Source organism: Zingiber officinale, chromosome 8A, assembly GCF_018446385.1.
Source record: "Zingiber officinale cultivar Zhangliang chromosome 8A, Zo_v1.1, whole genome shotgun sequence".
Classification (NCBI taxonomy): Eukaryota; Viridiplantae; Streptophyta; class Magnoliopsida; order Zingiberales; family Zingiberaceae; genus Zingiber; species Zingiber officinale.
The window spans coordinates 12019595-12046040 of NC_056000.1; the positions used below are offsets into that span (position 1 = coordinate 12019595).

General features: G+C 38.9%; 1 protein-coding gene and 1 pseudogene across 1 annotated transcript; both read right to left on the bottom strand.

Moving 5' to 3' along the window:
- Positions 1–1297: 1297 nt before the first annotated feature.
- LOC122010517 lies at positions 1298–14990 on the bottom strand (annotated as a pseudogene).
- A 1279-nt stretch (positions 14991–16269) lies between these two features.
- Positions 16270–25803, bottom strand: LOC122012478 (protein PSK SIMULATOR 1-like). The gene is made up of 12 exons (XM_042569026.1): positions 25365–25803; positions 22379–22704; positions 22162–22254; positions 21967–22057; positions 19791–19881; positions 19370–19458; positions 19077–19146; positions 18505–18605; positions 18163–18279; positions 17248–17324; positions 17062–17106; positions 16270–16946 (listed from the first exon to the last, which is right to left on the bottom strand). Exons 1-12 carry the CDS (start codon positions 25533–25535, stop codon positions 16427–16429), a joined length of 1791 nt encoding a protein of 596 aa, XP_042424960.1. The 5' UTR covers positions 25536–25803; the 3' UTR covers positions 16270–16426.
- Between the last annotated feature and the right edge of the window lie 643 nt (positions 25804–26446).

The following is a 26446-nucleotide window of genomic DNA, read 5'->3' on the forward strand; positions in this document are numbered from 1 at the left end:
ATTTTAAATATTTTTATCTTTATTCAACAAGTTGATAAGAATTTTATTAATGAACATGTTCATGAACGTTGTTTACGAACATTATTCATAAATACTATTCATGAATATTAATAAGCTAAACACGTATATGTTCAAATTTATTTAGTTAATTTAATGAGTTGTTCTAATTTATTTATTTATTTAATTGATATTATATGTATTGAACATAAATTTTTATCAACTGATCCTCAAATTTATTCACCAACGTCCAATTAATTTACAGAAAATTGAAAACCAATAAAGTGGAGAATTTTAATGATTCTTTTTTATTATATTTTAACACAATTGAGAAGTCAAAATAAACAATGGATAGTATATTTGAACTCCTTGCAACTCCATAAATTTACAGGAACTGAAATGGGTGCAATTGGAGCTCTCTAGGTCAATCAGTAGATTTTAGACCTAGAGAGCTCCGATTGTATCCATTTCAGTTTCTATGAATTTTTGCTGTTACAAGAAGTTCAAATGATACTATCCATTGTTTATTTTGACTTCTCGGGAGTGTTAAATATTTTTAAAAGAATCGGCATGTAAAAGAGAGGAAAGAAAAATGAGAAGAGGAAAGAGAATAGATGATGCATGCATAGTTGGAAAGAGAAAAGAGAGAGAAATGACAGAGAAAATTTTATCAGGAGAGTAAAATTGAAAGATCACTATAAAAATATGTGCTCTTTGGTAAATAATAAAATAGTATACATCTTTTGGTAAATTTAAAAATCTATGTACACCATTTGATAAATTGAAAAAAAAAACAAAAAGGTGAGAGGAAAATTAGTGCGAGAGGTGAAATAAGAAGATTCTTGAATTCATCCTATCCATTCACATAGAACTCTACCACGCCGGACTAGTCCCTGGGGCCATGGTGCCATGGTAGAATATTCAAATTATCACTCAGATACTTATGGTTCGAACTTCAGCTATGACATATTTATAAGAATTTTTCTTCCAAATGGAGGGTGTAACTAAAGGATACTGGGCTTCTGGGCTGGCCGCTGCCTGCGCTTCCCGATTTACCTTGGTGGTCGATGAAAAACTTCTAGAAAACTGATCATCCCAGAAATAATCAATAAGACAAATTGAGATTATCATATTCCTACTATGACGGACTAACAGAATTACCACTACTGTTATTATATGCTTCAAACATATACATACATTACAAAATCTACTATCGCGGCGTAGAAACAAACCCCGAAAGTGTAAAATTATCTACATGATCATCGTGAACGCCATTAATTAGAGGACAAGGAGGCATCGGCTAGCGGGCAGCGACGTCGAGATCAGAGAGCATGTGAACCACCTCCCTCATCGTCGACTGGTCAGTGCTTTGCTCCTCCACACAGAGCATTGCCACCTTGAACAAATTGGTGATCAGCTCCGCCGGACTTGGAGTCAGCCTGTTGTCCACAATCGCCATAATGACTGCTAAATCAGTATCCTCTTTCACTCCCAATACCGTCTTCCACACCCATCTCACAATGTCCACACCATCGCCTAAGCCGCCCACCGACCGTTGCCCTGTGATCAGCTCAAGCAACACAACGCCGAAGCTATACACGTTGCTCTTCTCGTCCACTTGCAGCGTGTATGCGTATTCTACAAGAAAAATTAAGTTATGAACATACGTATTTTGTGATTCGAGAATTTAATTATTTATCGAGGGTGATGTAGCCGTAGGAACCGGTGATGGAGGAGATGCACTTGGAGGCGCCAAGGTCATGCAGGAACTTGGCGGGGCCGAAGTCGGCGACGTGCGCCTCAAAGTTGGAGTCGAGGAGGATGTTGTTGGACTTGACATTGCGGTGGTGGATGAGCGGCGAACAGTCGTGGTGGAGGTAGGATAACCCCTTGGCGGCCTCCGTCGCGATGCGCCACTGCACCTGCATGCCACCCGAGTTGCACCCCCTTGTTGTCGTGCAACATATCCCCTAATCTCCCGTTGGGCATGTACTCGTACAGCAGCAGGTTGGTCTCCCTGTTTGAGACGAAGCCCAGCAGGCACATGATGTTACGGTGGTGGATCCTTCCCAGCGTCATCACTTCGACAGTGAATCCCCGGTCATGCTCCGATCCCACGCCCTAGCCAACGAGGTGTTTGACAGCCACCTCCTCCTTGCTCAACATGCTACCCCTGTACACGATCCCAGCGCCACCTTTCCTGATCACGTTTTCCTCCTTCAGGCAGCCCATCACGTCCTCCACCGCGAAGTCCAACTTCTGAAACGTCGTCATCCTCTATGTCTTTTGCCGGGCCTTCCGCTCCCTCCACCTCCTCCAGCTTTTCACTGCCATCACGAGTAGGGGAACGCTAGCTACTGCTGCGAGCCCTTCCAACGATAGTGATTCTGTCCGAAATTTGAGTCAGACGAAGGTCGGTTGAGATGTCACTAGCGTTGATGGAGAGGCGACTTGGACACCCCTGTGTATATGCCCGAGAAAACGGACCCACGCGTGGGACTGATGGGCGGCTGTGACTAAGCCGGTGGTACTTAGGCTCTGCGCACACTTAGACAAGCACATGAAATGTTAGAGACCAGAAACCAGGGAAAAAGTCTCAGCGTAGGCCCTCCGACGCTCAAGTCAGGTACTTTTTTCCCAGAAGAACAGTGTATGAAAGAAAAAGAATTGTAGAAGACAAGTGCGAATATGCAAGAGAGTGTACCTGCTCAAGGGAGAAGACCTCCCTTTTTATATGACTGTGCGTACCTCTGGAGCCCGAGCGATATCAAAGAATGTCGAGTGTCAGGATCTGTCAGGTGATGGAGGACGCGTGACATCCTCCTATAAACTGAAAGAAGGTTCCATTCATAGATGACAGCAGACCCTTAGAATATTCTCTAACATATGACAACTATTCTCTGACAGACGGTTATGATTCCCTGACATTGTAGTCGCCTGATGCCTTCTGTCCTGCCCGAGTTTAGCTATGGATAGCTCAAGATGACTCTTACAACATGGCGTCTGGTTTGAGTCTTGATGAGGGATACGAGTTGCGACGAGGGTCTCATCTTTCATGCTTGGAGTACTGGAAGGGCCAACCGAGAATTGTTTTACTGAAAGTACCAAGCCTGTCTATGCCGATCAGGTTGAGAAAACCAGACCGGTCAGGGAAGGTCAAGCCTTACTCTAGGCTAGGTTTCATGTCTTTGATCTGGGATCCTGACCCATATGTACCCGATCGAAAATTATGTGGCTGATGACGTCAAGCGGTCTACCTCCTTCTTTTCCCTAACTGTTGACTATCACGTCTCCTTGACTTTTGACTGCTACGCCTCTTGACTTCTGATTTTCACATCACCTTGACTTCTGACTGCCATCTCTCAAAGTACGTTGTGTCCGATTAACCGAACTGCCACTGTCAAACGTTGCGTATGGCAACCGGATCTGTGGCGCACAGAGTTTCAGGTTTCGTACGAATCCACTCTCGTCGAACACTAGGAATTGTCCCTACGTCGGTACCAGCCTCAAGACGCGATTGTAGGATATGTCGAACACGGTGAGGCTCTACATCCATTGTATCTCTGGTGGGATTTGTAAAATATCGAAAATAGGCGAATATTAATAAGGGAATTTTCCGGAATTTTTAGAAATTTTTTCGAGAATTTTTCGGAGCTCGTATAGACGAGTTAACGGGGATGAAAACGAGGCCAGGAAAAGTCTGTTTAGGCTATCCCGTTTTAGCGAGGAAATGTTGATTTTCTTTATTTCCTTTTCTTTTCTTTATTTTCTATTTCCTCATTTTTTTCTTCCCCGCTTCTTCTTTGACGCCGTGTGCCCGACTCCTCCCCTGCGCGTGCCGACGCCGAAGCCCTAACCGCCCCGGCGGTTACCTTCCTCCTCCTTCTACTTCTTCTCCCTCTCTTCATTTCTTCTGCCCGACACCGCTTCATCTTCTTCTCCTTCCCTTCCTGCGACGCCAGTCATCTTCCTCTCCTTCTCCGCCGAGCCACCGTCGGTCTGTGCCCTAGCCGTGGAGATCCCGAGCACTAGCCGCCGACTCTCGACACGAGTAGCACCGCCGCACCCTTTTCCCTAACACCGGCCGACTCCTCCTCCTCTCTGAGCTCGCGACACCGCCGATCCCTTGCCTCTGCCCTAGCCTCCAGCCGCGTGCCCTATTTGATCTTGGAGGTAAGTTTTGGTTGGAATTAGGTTATTGTTGAGCAGTAATCTCCACTCATGAACTTGATCCTCTCCTTGCTGCTAATCTAGGTCACGGATTGGTGAGGTTTTGTGTATTGTGGGGTGTTTTTGATTCCGACAGCAACCCCATCCTGCAGCATCTTGTTCCAGCGCCAACAGTGGCTAGGTAGTGAGGTAAGGAGTAGAGAATTTTATCCTTGTTGTAGATTCTGTGTTGTTTGGACTACTGTAATGATTTTTGAGCTCCATTCTAATCTAGACACTAAAATGTAGGGTATTTGATTTAGAGGGCAGCATCATTTACCTCGCTTCAGTCAGGTTTATTGGCTGCAAGTTGTCTCCGGTCGTGGATTCATGTAATGACTGTGAATTGAGGTAAGGTATAGGGTTTTATTTTGATCATGTTGTCGATGATCGATGGATTTGTTAATAACTAATGTTAACCTAGGTACATGTATTAAATTAGGGCTAAATCGGGTAAGATGCTATGATTACCATGCTTATTGCAAGTCCTAATTCGAAGGGATTAATTAGAAATGATTGAGAAGTTAAATGATTCAATTAGGGTTTATAATTGGATCTGGGTTTATATTAGCTTCTCGGGGATTTGATTTAGCTAATTTATTTATATATAATTAGCTAAATTTGGATACCATGTACTACAGGACTTTGACGCGAGACGAGTATCTCGATGTCGGATTTGGGCATTCCTATTAGAGGTGGGTACTTCTGACTTTATGTCGTTTGATATGCATAGTAGTGAATTTAACAAATTGTAATAATTATGTTTCTTATCTGTTCCGGTTAGTCACTACCCGATACTTGTTACATGCTTGGTTGATACTTATTTTGCATATCATGTTATTTCTTACCTGCTTATACATGCTTATAGGGGGTAGTGATATACCATTCTTCACCATGTTCAGGACCTAGGTTTTATACCTTATCTTATCTGTGTACCTTTGATTTGATTCATTGACCTAAGGTACACCTTCTATATATATATGGATTAGCTCAGTATATTTCCATGGTTAGTGTCATGTACCATTCGCATGATTGCATGTTGTGCGATGTTCTGCTCCATTATTGTTGAGCACATCGCCAGTTACATGGATCTGCACACACCACCACTCATGGGTTAGTGGTCGATTCAGGCAGAGTGTGTTGCAGCAGGGACTTTGTTTGGCTTCGTTGGTCCGCTCATGGGTAGTGTGACGCAGTGTGGTAGCCGACAGAGATTCCTCCCTGTCATCATGTACCGGGAGATGAGAGCATTGCGCTCCCCCATTTATGATTTGGGGTAGGAGGATAGGTGTACTCCGACAGCATCCCGCCCACTCGGTCACTCATCAGGAGCAGTGACGACAGAGTGCACGATTGTCACAGCCCTACCCACTCTGTCTCACTATTGTGTGTGATATGGTTGATTGGTGTCAGGGGTGACCAGGACGCATCATTGGCATCATACGCATTGATGCATTTATTTCTTGTGATTATGTTTGCTGCATTTATTTGTTGCATTTTGGTTGGATGGCCATGCTTGACATGCATACAGGATTTCTATACCTCTCGGACTGTTTATCCTTGTACCTGATCCTGGTTAGTGTACAGTTTTCTCCTGTTTACTACAGTTGCATTTTATCCTTCTTATATCAGGAGACTGTACGCATGATTAGTACTAGATGTTATTTCTCTACTATGTATATCAGTTGTTACCCGCTGAGGAGTTGACTCACCTCGTAGATATTTACTATTTTCAGGTTGATGCTGTCAGGAGAGAGTTCCAGTTGCTAGTCCCCTGCAGCCACAAGGATGTTTATTTATCTTTTGGCTTTATGTACTAGACTATGTTTGGACTTGTTTTGTTTTGATACTTGGAGCTTGCATTGATTGTACTTGTCGATGGGTTTTTAATTGGATTTGTTTTACTATATGCTTGCCTAGACAGCAGAAGAGGTAAGTGGATTTGATCGTCGGATTTGTGTTTTATGAGTGTAGTGGAGTAGGATATCGGTTTTGTGCTTTATGGGTGTAATTGAGTAGGGTGGATTTTGAGTCTTATTATCATTGCTTATTAAACTGCGTGGATGTCTATATGTTGTGGTTTGTTTATTATTGTTATTTATTCCAGCCGCATGTGGTTGAGGTATATAGTGATGTAGTAAAGTTTCAGATTGTCCGCTGTACAGGGGAGATGCTGCCGAAATTTCTTCAGACAGAGGCTCCTCCGGGGCATGACAGGATTCCCCCGGTGATATGGTTTCACGAGAGGTTAAAGGTGTTGAGGTTTTGGAGCACCACAACCTCCTTTGGAATCACGTCGTTTAATTGGTTCCGGTTGAGGTCCACAGCTACGAGAGATGTGCAACGCGTGAGATCCTTGAAAATTTCACCGGTGAGGTTGTTGCTGCTCAAATCCAATTTCCACAGGTTCTTTAGCTACTCGACCTCAGGGGGAATCGCGCCGGAGAACCGGTTCGAATCGAGCGAAAGAGTCTGTAGCGTGGGCAGTTTGTCAATTGCTGACGGGATGGGGCCTGACATGAAATTGTTCGACAGGTCAATTTTGGAAAGCACGTCGCCGACCATCAGCGTCGGCATTTCTTCAGACAGGGCGTTGTCGTTGGGCTCCAGCATGGTGTTCGAAGGCAAATTGAAGAAACCCGCAGGGATCAACCCTTTCAAGTAGTTCTTGGCGAGTCGAACCCGTATCGACGATTTGCACTCGCCGAGCTTGGTCGGAATCTCCCCATACAAACCATTTCCCATGAGTACCAGCGTGTCGAGCCGACCACTAGAGCGGAAATCTGGCGAAATCGTCCCTATGATAAGGTTCCAGGCCACATCCAGCTTCAAGAGATTAGCGCTCCAACCCAATGTCTCTTGGAGGCACATGGTAAAGTTGTTTTCCCACAGTTGGAGCACTTCGAGCTCGGGAAGCTTTGCAATGAATGATGGGATGAGACATTTGCATGTGGTTACGAAAGAGGCTCAGTAGCTTCAGCTTCGCAAAGCTCTATGGTATCTTGCCAATGAGCTCATTGATAGAGAGGTCGAGCTGCTTCAGCTGAGTGAGTCCACCGAGTTCAGGAGGGATGGTGCTGGTAAGATTGTTGATATGGAGGAATAGGGTATCGAGATTCTTCAACTGTCCTAAACTCGCTGGGATCATGCCAGTGAGGTTGCACCCTCCCATGTCGAGTCAGACCAACGATGGCAGTCTCACGAACTCTGGCGGTACCCCACCGAAGAACGTGTTGAAGTATCCAATGTACATCTCCTTGATCTTAGAGAGATGACTGAGGCTAGCGGGCACACGACCGGTGAGGCTGTTGCTGTTGAGGCCGAGGTACTCGAGGTTCTTAATCTCAGAGTACGACTCTGGGATCTCCCCATAAAAGAAGTTGTTGTAGAGGTTGAGGTACCAGAGTCGTGGCGCTGCTGCCAGACCCAGAGGGAGAGGGCCGGTGAGGTTGTTGTTGTAGGCGTCGATGAACTCGAGTGCCAAGAAGCCGTCCGGGTCGACGTCGGGGAACTCGCCGGAGAAGTTGAGGAAGCGAAAGGATGGAAGGGAAGCCAACTCCAGGGGGAGCGGACCGACGACGTCGAGGTTGGAGAGGGTAAGGTTGACGAGGCCATGGAGGAGGCCGATCTCCAGCGAGAGGATGTCGTTCAGTTCGACGGAGTGTTAGAGAAAATTGGGAGGAGGATAAGAGGACAAGATGGACAAGTGGAACACAATAATCGTTCATGCTTCAAATAAATCATAAAACATATAGCCTATTTATAAGCTACCTACATAACTCATTACAACCCACTAACTCCACAATTCACCTCACTAACTCAACTACTCTACCCCACTACTACCACTATTACCATTCATTGCCATCTCATCAATTCACTAACTCAATTGTTAATTTTGAGTCATTTATCAACCCTTCCCCTTGATTCAAAATTACTAACACCAAGACACGATCTAAAATAAATACACTTCTCTCTTGAAAGTGACTTCGTCAAGATACCCGTCACTTGTTTATGTGTGTTGCAGTGCTCCAACATAATTTCTTTATTTGCAACTAAGTCTCGAATGAAATGTAGACGAATATCAATATGTTTAGTCCTCACATGGAAATCTGGATTTTTTGTCATTGCAATTGTCGCCTTATTATCACAAAAAATAGTAGTTGCATCTTTTTGTTGTTGGTGAAGATCTGCAAGTAATCTTCTAACTCAAATTGCTTGACATGTTGTTGAAGTTGCTGCAGCATATTCTGCTTTTGAAGACGATAAGGCTGTAGTAGCTTATTTCTTTGAACTCCATAAAATTGCTCCTGATCCAATATTAAAAACACTAGTTGAGGTGCTCTTTCGATCATCCACTGAACTTACCTAATCACTATCAGTGAACCCGTAAAGATCAAAATTTGAAACTTTAGTATAATAAATTTCATAATCCACGGTTCCAGTAACATATCGTAAAATCCTTTTAGCTGCTCCAAGATGATGCTTCGTAGGATTTTGCATAAACCTGGAGATTACACCAACAGAAAAAATAATATCTGGTCTAGTATGAGTTAAATAAATTAAACCTCTAACTAAACTTCTGAAATTTCTTGCATTAGCTTTTTCTAAACCATCTTCCAGTTGCAATTTCTCATTTATATTCATAGGTGTAGTAGGTAGATTACAATTGAATAAGCTGAACCTTTTCAGAAGATCTGTCGCATATTTTCTTTGTGAGATAAAAATCTCATCAACTCCTTGCTTCACTTCAAGACCAAGAAAATAATGTAATATTCTCATATCTGACATCTCAAATCTCTTCATCATATTAGATTTAAAATCAGCTAATAAAGAATCATAAGAATTCATATAAATTATATCATCGACATAAAGGCACATAATAACATAATCATCTCTACCTTATTTTTTCACATAAAGAGTGACTTTATTTTCACTTCTTGTGAAACTATGTTGTCGAAAATAACCATCAATCTTGCTATACCATGCCCGTGGTGTTGGTTGCTACTCGGAAAACCTAATGATTCCACTGTACAAAAATTTTTGTACAAAGGTCTGAACCTTTTCCTAGCTACCATGTGTTCTTTTAAATTAAACTTAGATCGCTTGCGGAACTTAACACGTTTGATCCAAAGTTTAATATATTTGTTCTTTTAGGTTAAGACTTGGATCTCCTGCAGAACTTAACACGTTCGATCCAAATCACCTAGGTTATTAATTTCATTAAATATTAGTTTCCAAAATTGACTTCCAGGACTGCATGGCGAGGTACATGGCCTTCTTGGATATGGGAACAACCACCACCGCCTAGACAAAGCCTTTTAAGGAAAGTTAATATTTAATTTTCTTAAATAACTTTAGGTCAACCGAAAAGAACAATCAAATCACAAGGAAAAGAAAAACAAAAGAACACAACATCGAAAACAAAATCGAAATACTAGAATCGCATGCCTCTTGTATTTGGTATTTTTTACATGAAGATAAAACTAGTATGATGCGGAAATTAAATACTAGTATACCTTTTCTTTTGCAAGTAAAAACCTCTAGGTCTTCTACCGTATTCCTCTTCTAACCTCGGACGTTGTGTGGGCAACGATCTTCCGAGATGAGAAACCACCAAAGCACCTTCTTCTCCTCCTTGCAAGGTTCGGCCATAAACAAGAGCTCCTCCAAGGATGAAGAGAAAACACCACCAATGCTCCAAGGGATGCAAGCTTTCTCTCCTTCTTCTCGAAGCTAGAATCCGGCCACCACTTGATCTCCAAGAGGGATGTGAGGTTCGGCCACAATGATGGAGAGAAGAGAAAGGGAAGGGTCGGCCACACCAAGGAAGAAAAGAGGGAGAAGAATAATAAAGGTTGTGTGTCTTGAAGGCACCCCAACCCCCTCTTTTATAATCCTTAGCTTTGGCAAATAAGGAATTTTAATTACAATAAAATTTCCTTAACTTTCCTTGACATGAATTAATTAAGAAAAATAAAATAAAATTTCCCAATTAATCATATCATGGTCGGCCACCTCATGGAGAGCAAACAAGTCAATTTTCAATCAACAATTAAAAATTCCTTATTTGTCTTCAGAAATTTAAAAAAATAAAATTTCCCTTTAAAATCCCTTCATGGTTGATAAAAAGAAATTTCTATAATTTTAATTTTTCAACATGTGAATAATTTATAAAGAAGAAAAATAAAATATCTTTCCAATCTACAAATAAGGAAAGAGATCTAATCTCTTTCTTTAATCTTTTGTAGATTCTTTTAAAAAAGATATTTTAATTTTAAATCTCTCTAATAAATTATATCTTTCACGTAAGAAAATTTTAAAATTAAAATTCTTTTAAATTTAATGGGGGCCGGTCACCTAAGCTTGGGTTCAAGCTAGGGCCGGCCACCAAGGCTTGGCCGGCCCTAGCTTGATCCACAAGCTAGCTTGGCCGACCCCTACATCATAGGTATGAAGGCGGGTATAGGTGGATATAGTACTCTATAAATAAGAGACTACAATAGGGACCGAGAGGAGGAATTGGTTTTGGTCTCCCGATAAAATTAAGCATCCCGTGTTCGCCCTGAACACACAACTTAATTTTATCAATAATAATTGATTCCACTAGAGAACTATTATTGAACTATCGCACCAATCCCAAATTATATTTTTGGGCTCCTTATTATGAGTGTGTTAGTCTCCCTGTGTTTAAGATGTCGAATGTCCACTAATTAAGTGAGTTACTGACAACTCATTTAATTAATATCTTAGTCCAAGAATAGTACGACTCAACCTTATCATCATGTCGGACTAAGTCCACCTGCAGAGTTTAACATGACAATCGTTATGAGCTCATCTTGGGGACATTATCAACCTAGATCACTAGGACACAGTTTCCTTTTATAATCAACAACACACACTATAAGTGATATCATTTCCTAATTTATCGGGCTTATTGATTTATCGAACTAAATCTCACCCATTGATAAATTAAAGAAATAAATATCAAATATATGTGCTTGTTATAATATTAGGATTAAAAGCACACACTTCCACAATAACTGAGGTCTTTGTTCCTTTATAAAGTCAGTATAAAAGAAACGACCTCTAATGGTCCTACTCAATACACTCTAAGTGTACTAGTGTAATTACATAGTTAAGATAAACTAATTCCTAATTACACTACGACCTTCCAATGGTTTGTTCCTTTCCATTTTGATCGTGAGCTACTGTTTATAATTTATAAGGTACTGATAACATCATGTTCTGTATGTGACACCACATGCTATGTTATCTACAATATAAATTAATTGAACAACTACAAACAAATGTAGATAATTTGACCAATGTGATTCTTTATTCAAAATAAATGTTTACAGAAGCTTAGACTTTCAGTATACACTCCAACACGTGGGGCTTGTTTTAACCCATAAAGTGCCTTTCTCAATTTGTATACCTTTGTTTCTTTGCCTTTAATTATAAAACCTTCTGGGTGATCTACATAAACTTCTTGCAAATAACCATTCAGAAATGCAGATTTAATATCAAATTGATAAACATGCCAATGCAATTGTGTAGCTAATGCTAGGATAATTCTCATAGTTTCAAATCTAGCAACCTGAGAAAAGGTTTCTTCGAAATCAATACCTTGTTGTTACGAATATCCTTTTGCAACAAGTTGAGCTTTGTGTTTTTGAATGGTTCCATCGGCATGATATTTTATTTTAAACACCCACTTGAGACCAATCACATTCTTGCCTTCGAGTAGGTTTACCATCTCCCATGTTTCATTTTTATGGATTGCAATTAACTCTTCTTTCATTACATTCCTCTATTCCTCTTTTGTTACGACTTCATCAAAGGTTATAGGATCTGTAACAAAAAAAAACAAATTGACTTGACTCATATATTTCTCTTAAAGATCTAACCTTTGCTGGAGGTGCTTCATCAGAAGATTCTTGTAAGGAGGATGAACTGCTACTTCTTAAATTTGATGGTGAGGGAGCTGGTGATTCCAAAGGAGACGATTCAACACCTTCTGTTGTTGGAGTTCTATCCTCCATTGGGATGTGAATTTGAGTCTCTTCACCTTGTGTATTCCAATTCCACTTTGAATTTTCATCAAAATCTACATCTCTCCTTATAATTAGTTTGCCAGTAAGAGGATTATACAACCGATATATATGGTATTGATTGATTGCAACATCCAACAAATATGCATTTTTCAGATTTCTTCTCAAGTTTATAACGAAACTGAGAGTTAATCAATGCATATACAATACAACCAAAAATTCTTAAGTGATTTACCGATGGTTTTCTACCTCGTCATACTTCATATGGTGTTTGATTTAAAACGACCCTTGTTGGAGAAATATTCAGCAAGTAAACTGATGTGACCACTGCTTCAACCCAAAAAATATTTGGAAGCCCTCTGATATTCAGCAAACTTCTAGCCATTTCTACAACGGTTTAATTTTTTCGTTCGACAACACCATTTTGCTCCGGTGTATAAAGCGTTGTTAATTCCCTGTGAATACCATATTCTTCACAAAATTTATTAAATTCTTTAAATAAGAACTTATCTCCTCGATCTGTATGAAGAGTCTTTATTAAAGTATCAGTCTGATTTTCCACAAGTTCCTTGAATTTTTTGAAAATTTCAAAAGTCTCTGACTTGTCTACTAGAAAATATACCCAACTCATCCGACTAAAATCATCGGTAAACATTAAAAAATATTTACTCCCACCAAACGATGTAGTTCTCATAGCACTACATAAATCAACATGAATTAGCTCAAGGCATTATGAAGCTCTCCATAATTGCCCACTTGGAAAAGATTTCCTTGTTTGTTTTCCATAAATATATCCTTCACATCAACTAAGAGAATTAATTTGAGGTAATCCAAAAATCATACCTTTCTAATTTAAAAGTTGCATGCCTTTGATGTTGAGATGTCATATCTCAAGTGCCACACCTTGGATTCATTAACTTCACTAGTAATAAAAGCTTGGTTTCCCACATTAGAGATCTTCAGTGGAAACATCTTATTTTCTGACATTTGCACACTAATAATAGAATGCTCATAATCTTTGTCAGAAGTAACACAAGCTCTATTATTGAATATAATAGCATAGTCACCCATCAATTGCCCAACACTTAATAAATTATGTGTCAAACTAGGAACAAAATAGATATTGTAAAGTAATTTTACTTTACCATCGCTAGTCTCCATGACAATTGTGTCTTTACCTTCGACTTGTATTTACTTATTATCTCCAAGTCTTACTAGCATATCTGTGATTCATCAAACTCTTTAAATAATGATTTATTGTCAGTCATGTGATTTGAACACCCACTATCTAAAAATCAAATATCATTTTGAACTTCGTTAGAATGAGAATGAACCATAAATAACTTACTTTCCTCCTTTCACATAGTTTACTTGTGAGCCATTTCTGCAATTTACCTTTATATCCCCAAATCTTTTGCAGCCATAACACTGAATGGAATTATTATTCCATTTTTGATCCCCATTAAATTGTTTCTCTTGTCCATTAAAATGGGTTCTTCCTCTACCACGTCCTCTATCACGAAAACCTCCTCTTCCACGACCTCTGCCAACGAAGTCTTCCTTTTTTTCTATCTCCCCCTTCACTTGAAAAACCTAAAATGTCTTTTCTTCATTCTTCTCAGCAGATCTATTTCACCTTGCCTCATGAGCTTGTAAAGAACCCATTAGTTATCAAAAGATAAAATCAAAAGGTCTTTTGCCTCCTCGATCACAGTTATTATGTAATCATATTTAGAAGTCAAACTTCGCAAAACTTTCGAAACAATAATTGTATCAATGATCTTTTCTCCATAAGATCTCATTTGATTGATAATCGAAATTACTCTAGATAAAAAGTCTTGTAAAGTTTCATTACCCTTCATAAGCAAAGCCTCAAATTCACTTTTGAGAGTTTGGAGTTTCACTGCTATAACCTTGGAGGAGCCTTGGAATTATTTCTGCAATATATCCCATGCTTTTTTGGAAAATGAGGCAGTTGCAATTCTTGAGAAAATCGTTTCATGTACTGTTTGTTGAAGAATGAACAGTGCCTTTGAATCTTTCCTTTTATTCTCCTTCAATCGACCTTCATCGACATCCTCGTCGTCAAAGCCTTACTCTATTAAATCCCAAAGATCTTGAGATCTAAATAAAGTCTTCATTTTGATACTCCAAAATTTGTAGCACTCTCCTTTGAAAATAGGGATGAGGGGTTGAGAAACCTCGTTGATTGTCATTACGAGCAAACTAGGACACGTCAAACTCGACACTCTGATATCACTGTTAGAGAAAATTGGGAGGAGGATAAGATGACAAGATGGACAAGTGGAACACAATAATCTTTCACGCTTCAAATAAATCATAAAACATCTAGCCTATTTATAAGCCACCTACATAACTCATTACAACCCACTAACTCCACAACTCATCCCACTAATTCAACTACTCTACCCCACTACTACCATTCATTGTCACCTCATCAATCCACTAACTTAATTGTTAATTTTGAGTCATTTATCAACACGGAGGTGATGTGGAGGGCAATCATGCGAGAGTTGTTGTCGCAGTCAATGTCGGAGAAGGAGCAGTAGCCGTAGACTGCCTAGCGCCCCAGTCGGTAAGGCCATAGCCTCCGGGCCCCAACAAGGCAGCCTTCAATTTGATCAGAGGGTTGTAGTCTCCACCATTACTAGGATTGGAAACAGCAACACCGACGAGGAAGAGGAGAAACACGAATCCAATCTCCGGCTTCATGCTGCGTTAACACGCACCAATCGCTGCCAACTCATTTAATAGAAAACAAAGAAGCAAATTGAAGAATCAAATTGTTGGATATATGTGAACGTAGAAGAAATGGAAGAAAAATGAAGCTGCATTGTGAATGAGACTTTAGTTTCATATTAGGAGTTTTAAGTTATATTGGTTGATTTACATTGATTCACATGCATTGTTGATGTGAACAAATGCATGAGAGAGGTTCTCTCTCACGCGTGGGTGCGCAAGGGGTATAACTCCAGGGTGTAGATTGCACTAAACCATGTTGACTCATGTCCACAGGCAAAATGTTACACGCTAAAAAAGTTGAAGCTCTCCACCTACATTCCCCTTCTATTCTGTCGTGCATCTCTTACTAGGCAGTGTACCTGTAATAGCAGTCGGGTACCTCTCAGTTCACACGACCTAAGGAAACCTCGAAGCACAGTTGGAAATGGGGCGAATTTGTTTTAAGGAAACTGTGACCCTCACAGGCCTCGGTCCATCTGCTCGCTCGAATTCTGCTTTCGCTCGACCGCTAACTTGGTTGACCTTTGCGTTCGGTTGGCTGCACGCTCGTCTGGCCGCTCTGTCACTTTGTCTGTGACTCGCCCGATCGGCTCGCCCAGTTCGCTTAGTCAGTTCGCCCGACCGGCAGTTTGCTCAGTTCGCTCAGCTGGACACTCATTCGCTAGGTCATTCGCTTGCCCAGCCTCTTTGTTCGCTCGACCACAAGCCCGCCCGCCCGCCGCACGCTTGCTCGGTCTGCTCAGCCGATCACTCGCTCAACCACTTACTCGGTTTGTTCGACCGCTCGACCCTCTATTCGATTAGACATTAGACAGCTTGAGATTACATGTTTAAATCATCTTGACAGATAAATTAAATTTAATTTGATATATTTAAATTCAACTAATTGGCAAAATCTTTGGCAACGTATTATTTTGTCCAACACAAATTAGGCAATTAGTAAAAGATCATTCCACGCATTAGTGGAAGAAAAGGCATGCTGTAAGCATCTTCGAACAAGAAAATAAATCGACTGTAAATGGCAGGGGAAAAGGAATAAAGGTAAAAACAATATAAAAGCAGGAAGCTTTAAGAACCCGCCAACAGTCCTTCGCCTCCATGTTTCTCATTCGCGTGATAGGTAATAATGGAGTGGACGGGACATATGAAAGGTAACCTTCCATGTCCACTCGTTGCTAAGTTGGGAATCCAAGTCCAGTGCGGTCAAATTTAGTCCATAAGCTAATAAATAGCACTGCAACTACAATCATGATCAGCACTACCAATCAAGTGATCACATTCTATGAACCGAGTAGTACATATGCAATACGGGACATCAAGTAAACAATATACAACTGCAAAAAGAATCATTAAATCCTTGAGGCATTTACAATGAGAAATAAAAGGCTTAGTGCCTACGAACCGAGTTAAGCATAAAATTGAACAATTGGTAATGCACTAAGTGTATCGAGCCCATCTATCACATCCAAGCATCTCAACTTTTCCGACCGCCAGTCTAACGCTGCACTGAACTCCTTGTTTGGAGAATTCCCACAGCTCATGGTTAGACTCGCACGTCTCCAAAGTCGCTTGGCTGTGTTGCTTTTGAAATCCAAACTTTTGCTTCTCCTTAGCTGGATGTTTGTTTGGCTCACTTGCTCCAACAATTTTCTTTCTTCTTCTGAAAATTTGAGATCATCAACTTTAGCATTGCGCTCCTGAGATAGTCCTGGAACAGTTTCTCGAGACGCCTTTGTCTGTGGTTGACTTTGGACTGAGTCGACAGACTTCAACACAAATCCCCTGTTTTTCACCTGAGTAACTAGATGATGGAGCCAGACAACCAATTCTAATATATAATCCTCAGTCTTCTCTTTATTTGCATAATGAAGAGTTTGGATGCGGATAATGCAGCCTTGCATGTCCTGCTTTTTGTTAATCTCAGTACTGCAGAAAAAACGAATAATTTAATAGAATACATGCAGAATAAGAAGATACTATCTTTTCTTCACATGTATTATTGCAGAAGATTTGGAATAAAAATAATAGATCAAGAACTAACCACATATTTGCCCATTCTCCTACCCAACCAAAACCTTGATGTGCTCTGATTAGATCAAACAGAAATATATCAGAAACTTCATATGTATGACTTGGGAACATTATATGCTTGGATGAGTCCATGATATAGGAAAAGGAGTATCTTTTTAATAAAACATAAATAGTTGATGGTATAGTGGAAACAAACCTAATCGTGTTTTCTGATATTGGAGTGAGCCACCTTAAAATCTTCTGCATTTCAGCTTTTACTTGAGGAACAGTGAACTGTAAAATCAAATTAGCAAATACACACTTTTAAATCAGAAATTTCAAACCTTCAAACCAGCTTCACATGTAAAAACCATGTTGTAAAGATTGAATTGTATAATTATTTTATCAGTACTACTGTAAGAACAGCAAGTCATCTTTGTCAGGAACAAGTACTACTCTAAGAATAGCAAACATTTTTGTCAGCAACCAACAATTTACCAAGTTTATTTGCCATAAAATGACAAGTTTTGGATTTTATTTTTGATTCAAGAATAAGTGGATCAATTTGTGTAAACAATAATTTTTTAAAATGAAACAACAATTATACATTTGTGGCATTTGCGCCCACTTATATAAAATAACAATAATCTAAGTTTGCTATTATCTTACATAACCCATTGAATTGGATAAGTATAAAAAGTGGATTAGTTAAATTGGGCGCCGGCAATGAGAAAGAAAAGCAGTAGTGAATGGACAATCATGTTAGTTTTAGACGAGCTTGGTGAATCATACTAGTACATATTTAAACACGCACAACGTAACTATTCTTCTAGAATTTTGTATTGGAATAAGATAATTAAGCGATGAACAAAAGAAATCAAACCATAAAAATGTGGTCTTCCTAAAACTGTTCCTTCACAACAGCTTGTATATAGTAATGAACTCTAAACTCTTTACTTATGTTAGGACACCGAAGGGACAGTAATTTTGATGAATAGACAAAAGAGACTAACTATGCATGAATATGCACTAATATGCATGAAAATGGCACACGAATACATGATGGATGAATCAAATTATGAGATAGATTACATAAGCTTAGCACCTAAAATTGGAAAAAAGATGATCATACCTCTTCTTTTGCATCAGAAGACTGCAATCGAGCGCGAAGACTTGCCTTCACTCGGATTGGCAATCCCTGATACAAGCTGTCTCTTATAGTTGGTGGAAGTGAAAGTGGCCGAGATACCTAGGAACAACAAAAAAAATCAAGGAAAAGTACCATAAATATGAGAACAAATATATCATAGAAATTTTCTGAAAAACAGCACAAGTCACATGTTTATCTTAGTTCTGTGGGAACCTAGATTTACTAGTATATAATCTTTAATCTGAGAAGTGAAAGACAAACTCCAATGCCCTAGAAAGAAAAGATTGCCGACTATAACATAATTCACAGCATACTGAAACTTACTATATTATCAATCTGATTAATGATGTTAGCATAATGCAATGCAAGACCAGAAGCACCTAAGCTTCCATTCAGAACTTCCTTATGGTCGAGCAAGTTGCTACCTGAAATTAACACAAAAAGATTTCACATCACAGCACCAAAAGTCTCAGACTACATCAACGATGGAAAATTCATGGTAAGATAAATAGCAAATTATGCCTAACAGCAAAATAGACAGTGGCAGAAACATGAGCAATTGATAGTTATAAATTATCAAAATGGCGCATTAATATATTATTCGTTGAGATTGAAATGGAATTTTGTTTTCATGGTACACTAGAAGAATATCTTTGGTTAGTTGCATATTAACTCACTTCACATATGGCCATGGGACACTAAGATCATTCGATTCATAAAGATAAATCAGCTAATTATTTCACAATGTGAATAATACATATGATTGCCAAAAAGATCATAATATGTATCATTAGTAATGTTGGAAATAAGCGACAATAATTTTGATTTGATAATTTCAAATTTATCACATCATTAACTTTGAAAGTGTTACCAATCTTGAAATTTCTACGACATACCAGGAACTTCAAACGATTCCCAAATCTTCTTATTAAAAAATGCCACAATATCAACAAGTTTCTCCACAACCTGAAAAATAATTCAGAATATTTGAACTATTTTATTTTGAGATTAATATCTAGAGAATGTTAATCTCATGCAGTTAAACCATAGATTTTTAAGATGCATCACACATATACTAGAATGTTAATGAGAATAAATAAAGTACTAGCAAAGATAAAGATGAACTCCTTGAAAACCATTAGTGACAAAAATTACAGCAGCTTGAAGGATGAAAAATAATATTTCATACCTCCTCTAAGGTTCTGGACCAAAGAGATTTCTTTTTCAAACTCCTCACTAGCTTTTTTTGATGTTTGAGTTCAGTATTGAGAAAACTATCTGCTCATAGACAAGTTTGCAAGAGATTAGTGGGGATAAATATTGCCAAACAACCAACGAAACTAGCTCATCAAAAAGGAACCACAAACATGTAGATCCAGAGAAAAGGCACCCTATACCATAATGTGGCTCCTTATTAATTAGCATACATAACCCCACTAAGAGTTAACCACTAAACACTCATATAGTTCAACTATGCCCTATTGAACACCTTGGACTTCAACATACATTCAATAAGGCAAAAACATATGCAGTCAAATTTCCAGTGAAACAAGTAAAGCTTCACTTTAGTCTTTAGTAGTTGAGTCTACACAAAGAAACATGCGTCTTACCCTGTTTAGATGCAGGAATCAACTCCTCTTGAAGCTTCCTTCGGTAATCTTGTTCGTATCTATCTAGTGCATGCAGCTCATGATAAAGCTCCTATAAGTAAAAAAACAAAATGAATTTAAGTTTATTGTATGTGAAGCATGTTATTATACTTTGTAATAAGATTACTGGTAGCATTTGTTATTATGCCATAACCAACACAATCATCATAATAAACTTACGGATGGATTTAATCTTTAGAAAATAAATGGATTGATCCCAGAACATGCAAAATTTCTTCCTCGAACACGTTAAAATGTTACACATGCACATGTTTATTAAAAAAAAAAAGATAAAGTGGCTCATGCTAAAGTGAGTTTAACTAAACTAAAACTCCACGTACTTGATCACTAATAATCAGACAATAAGAATAAACAACCAAGTTGTGGCAGTTGCATAAATACCAAAGAGAATTACAGCAGAAAAACATCATGTATCTATTTGGCACCATACCCAAGAGAAATATATGGAAGTAAAATGTACGAAAGTTAGCATAAGAAGTGGACAACTTTAAGTTAGGTGATCCATGACAAATTGGACACTGCCAATATGCATATGTTTTCACCAAGTAAATGTATGCCATGTCATGCAGGGTGACACCTGCTATATTATTCAAAAATGCATTTGTTTATTGTGATAGTTTTGTTAGATAAAACTACTAGAGATAAACAAGTCAAAGGCATTCCTACTAGTATGCATACTTTTATATAAAATTAGTCATGTCTAAAGTCACATGAATTGCACTAAATCATATTTGATATATAATAAGATATCAAGTTATTTACTAGCTCCGATAGGCATTTAGCTTGAATTTAAACATTGATCCACAACCAAATTCTATCCTTATGTTGAGCATGCTTACACCTAAGGAATATAAAACTAAAAGCACAAAAAGGTTGAGAAATCATTCCAGTGGAGAATGCAAAGGTTAAGCTCAATTACAATCAAGGTTTAAAATATTGAATGGTGGCTAGAATAGTCTGACTTGTACCATCCAACATGCTGTGTCAATACAAGATAGTGTCAGTCGACATTGATCAAGATGTGAGGAAGAGGGAGAAGAAAAAGAGGAAAGGAAGGCAGTGGCAAAGACACACTAGGACCTTCTATGAGTTCCATCAGGAAATTATCAACTGCCAGACCTTGCCTCATAGAGTTACACCAGTTCGTCGGAAAAATTTGCACCTTGATTCATATGTATTTTTGTGGCACGCTTGAAAGTATTATTTAACAAGTTTGCACTGATTTTAGTTAAAATGTAAAATTCACATGATGTTTTGTTAATTAAAATATAAATAGTCATGTAGCTTGTATCGTGATGTCGGCAGTTACATTGAGGTCAAAACACATTGGCTATGACACCATCATTTAATCCAAATGGTCAGTTGTGGACTAAATTAATCAAGCGAGTTTATTAACTTAGATAGGTGACACCCTCATCTTGTTCTTGCCAGGTATCAAAACCCTTGCACCGGAAGATTATAAACCTTTGTTTCAACATCAGTTTCAATGAAGAACGATTTGTGCTGCCTATTTGAGCCAATATAAAATGATATATCAAAGATGTATCCCAATTGACACCAATACTAAAGGTTTTTAACATGCCTACTCATAATATATCTCAATTGACACTATCTCGATGGAAATGCCGTTAAATGATATTTTAAATCCCTCTCAAATTACCAAGTATATGCAGAAGTTACAATTTTATACAATAAAGCAAGGTCTATTGCATGACTGACAAGAAAGGAACCACATGATGCTCTGTAATCAAGCTTTATGATGAGGTAGAGATGTGTGTTTTTCAGTGATCTCAAGATTCTATATATATATATATATATATATATATATATATATATATATATATATATATATATATATATATATCAGAATTGACTAGTTGCAATCTATTGCACTGATGTGTTTATGTTTGGCACTTGAATCAGGATACATAAGCATTGGTTTGAAATTATCACCAAAGTAAAATTTAAGAAGCATATCCGGATCAACTTCATGGTAAATCTTTGGTGCCAGAAATAGCAAAAGATACATAGAACGCTTGAATAATGGACTCAATCATCATCAAAAGCCTAGATGCTATTAGAATAAGAAATACTATTTCCAATTGATTGTACTTACAGAAGTATTCTGAGCCAAATTTATCAAATTTTGCATTGTTGCTTCTGCCTCCTTTTTTGTCTGTTCCACGAGAGTCATATCCATACTCAATCTGAAAACTCTTGGGCCATTATATTTCAAAGAGAAAAAAGAAAAATATATAATAGAAGAATGTTTCCGAATGCTTAATATGTTTTCCAAGTTATAGAAACTTACTTTTCAAAATAGCGACCGAGATTGTGCCATGTTGGATCTTTACAGAGGTCCCCAAAGCGAACTACTTCTCTCAAGAAAAAGTCAAGTTCTTCTCTGGTAAGGTGATAAAGATTATAGATTAGCATCAGATTAGTTTAAACAAATACAAAGCTAATGAAGCAAAAAAGATATGCCAATTGATAGATCCACAATCCAAAGAACAAATTCTTAAATCCACCTTTTGTCCAGAGCAGCAATACAAAGCAATTCATTAGCATCTTCAGAGATAAGTCTTCTCACTCCATCTGACTGCAAAATTTCTTCCTTCAAAGCATTGATGTTTTCATCTGAAAGACTTCTCCACAAATTAGCGCCTTTAGCAATAGTATTTGCAACTTCAAATGCTAAGATTGATATTTTATTTCCTCGAGATGGCATTCCATATGGGAAGCCACTGTTAGGATTCAGGTTTGACATGCTGCTTCCAAGCGTATCAAGGACTTCTACAGCTTTCTCAAGACCAGCAATACTAGCCCGTCCCAGAATTGAACTTGATTCTGGTACCTAAGAAATGGACATAAGCCATAGACAATCAGAATCAGTAAATACAGACACTAGAATAGGAAAAACCTTTTAAAGCAATTTTCTTATGTGCACTTTATAAAATAATTATGTGTTGTTTTTCACAGTACAGTAATAAATAGTTAAGCTTGAAAACTACTAAACTTCTGGTGAGTGCTTATAGAAACTAGTCATGTTCAATCATATATTCGCAATGAATGGTACAAATCCAACCACATATAGCAAACACCATCAGATTGTCTTCACTATAAATTCAACATTAAAAAAATTGTCACATTCAGATGATTAACTTGAAAATCTATGATAGATAGGAAGTGGGAACCGGTTTTTCCCCGTCATAATAAACAATGAAAGATCTGAGAGATATCCTTTCATGTCCCCCAAAGAGAGTACTACAGAACCATATTAAAAGATATCAACACTGCTATCACTTTGAGACAATGGCACCGACATGAATAAGTAGCATAAGTACTTACTGTAGTGAGAATAACAGTTAAAGGAAGGTTGTAACTGAGGGTTCAAGGAGGTATAGATGAATTTGAGGTATTAGAAAGGTTTCAATAGAGTGTTTCAGAGTTCATCGCCCATGGTGACCAAAGAAACAAGAAGGCAGGGAGAACATTACCCTATTAAGAGGACAGAAATTTTGATGGATAGATTTATTGAAAATTCACCATGACAATTAAGCAAGAAACCCACTTTGGACATGGAGGTCAGTAGGCAATATAGCTATAAATTGGCAAAAGATTGGCAAGGGATGCATTTGCTGCATTAGGTAAATCTGAGTGATACAACACCCCTCACATGGAATTCTTTAATTTTTGCTTCTACCACCCATAAATTTCCAGTCGATGCCTCAACTCAACAAGTCTAGTTTTCAAACCAGATGTCTATCACTATGCAAGTAACCTTGTTTCAGTCCAAACTCCATGGTTTCCACACATAATTCCATAAGAAAGGCTGTCTCAACCAGATTCTCATCACTCACGTGGTCAGTGAAGACTCGGGCAAATGTGAAAAATTAATCACAACCTCAGCGGCCTTTTCTACCTATCTATATTAAAATAATGATATTTGCAAACAGGCTCCTATATGTTTACAAATTTACAAGTAGGTCATCAACATTCCCCCACAAATTAGTTGACATTATAGAATCTCAGCTTGTCTCAAATGTATGCAATTCTAAGCCACTCAAAGGCTTAGTCAGGAATCAACCAATTGGTCATTGGAAGTAACAAGAGATGTAACAAGTCCACATATCGCACCTTCTTCACAAAATGACAGTTTATCATTGTGTTTTGTTCACTCAAAGGAGACTAGATTGGAGGCAAGGTCAATGGCAGTTAGATTACAGCTTCATTAACTGATTAACATCTATCTCATCATTAATTGGATGAGGCAAACTAACTCATTTGTGGCCAATATCTACAATTTTATTTTCTATCATTGCAATTGATCTGGCTACTACGCTGTGCTTTTTTATTCTTGAGATATTAGATTCTCTTCCAAAATAACACAATTATTGCTCCTTCCTCGTTATTTGTTCAAGCAAGTAACAATATGCTAAGCATATCCTCAAATTACAGCATACAAACGTTGAAACATTATGCTTCTTCCACTCTTAAAATAATTGGGACAAATGGGATGCACTTTGTTAATGGAGCAATCCGGCATACCACTGCTTGCTCAATAATCACTGCGATCTATTATAAACAGAGTTAAAGAATGTTTAGTGATCATGAAGACACTCACTGCATGCATTTAAAAGCTAGTAACATCCTCAATTAGCTCAACTTATGATGTTTCATTTCTCATTCCTCAATGCATCAGATGATCACTCATAAGGCATTTGTCATGAGCATGCTAATAGTCGCATGTTGAAAGACAGAATTGTTTTTCTCTTTTTTGAGATATTATGTAAGGAACAAATTGCACGGTGTGAATTGACAAGAACAGATTCATAAGAACGCTAGGAAATTACTACCTGCATTAATCAAGTTCACACACCCATTTATCAAGCTAAGATACATTGGATGTGCGTATCATAGTCCACCTAAAGCTCCTCCCTAAATTCCAAAACTACATTCAAATTGAGTTCTAATTATTTTTCAAACTTGCAGTTTGCAAGGAAGCAGATCCAGTTATTTTTCAAACTTGCAGCTCTCATTCTTTTAATGCTTTTATCCCTAACTTACAAATTTCACAGTTGATTTGTGAAAATAAGCTTACACAAGTGCATATATGCAAATTCACTATGTATAGCCTTTGCTTTTGAAGTAAAATTCTCCCTATATACCTAAACAGCGATGAATGATTCCAAAGCTTAATCAGTTGTCACAATCCGTTCATATGGACGAGGCCACGAGTCAGTATATGTTTTCCCTTTTGGTAGACAACTCGAGATAACTCAACGTGATCTATGACTCGCTGATAAATCATCACCGAGTTGATGACATCGATCTAGACTTAAGCTGCCAACGTATCTTCGACATGTTCTAGCACACTTCGACAATCGCACCAATTAACTCTTAAATCGCAATCCAAACCGCTTTCACAAGCAACGGCTAATTTTCCTAATCGCCTTGCTCGTGTACCTCAAAGAAAGAAACAAGACGTCAGTTAAGCTGTAAAAAAAAAAACACCTTTCCCGCCATAGTCTTGACCGGCAGCACCCGGAGCTCGCCGGAATCAAAAAGCTTGTAGTTGCTCTTTCGATCTCCACGGAAACCGACCTCCACAGCTCGATCGTCATACAGTTCCCCCTTCTTCGCCCCTGTATCCTTCCTGATCTGTCTCGAACAGACGCACCCCATCTCCGAAACCGAAGGTAACCCCAAGCAATTCTAACCGCAAACACCGACCTTAGGTTTATCCACCACCACAAAGCCTCCTCTTCAGCCCTTCCGGAGCGGTATTAAGGGAGAGACCTCCAGGATTTGCACCACGCCGTCGTCTTTGACCTGTTTCGCAGGGGTGGGAAGTCCAACTACGGAGTATGAAAGCGAAGCGGTGGCAGGGCAGGCGCCCTGCAATTACCGTTCTAACCTTCCGTTTGCCCCACGGCGGTCTGTCCGTTGGCGGCGAGATCCAGTTACGGGCCTGCGGCTCCTGTGACGACCTGGGACCCAGTCGCAACTTCTTCATCCAAACCCTTATCGGTACCCGCCCAGCGACCTGTACCTGGGGATGCATCGGACCCATGGTCTCCACCAACAGGACGATGACAGAGACGTCCGACGCGATGGCAGAGGCCACCCCTCGAAACGCGTGGTGGGAGGAATTTTTGGCCCGCATAAGTCAAAGTTGCGCAAACTGAAAAGATTACGAATTTAAATAATAATTATTATTAGAGAATACGATGATGAACGGCCGCTGCTAGATGTTTTTTTATTTGTTTATTAATTATCTATCCTCCTCGTCAAACCACCCTTGGCCGTGTTTACCTTTGCAGGGAAGGGGCAGTCACTATGACTACATTTGATGTCCTCTCCTCTGTTTACCTCGAAGAGGGGCCCGATGTTCAGCGCTCTGAAAGGTGTAGGCACCAGATAAGATAATCTATAATTTTCAACTCTCCTCTTTTCCTGTATCCTCTGCTCTTCTTCTTGCCCCCCACCTCTCTTCCCTTCTCCTCCCCACAAAAGTAAACACAATCCTTTTTTTTTAGTCTACGTGCGAGCTTAGATTTTCTTAAAAAAGCATTTGTGAAAAATGATTTTCGCTG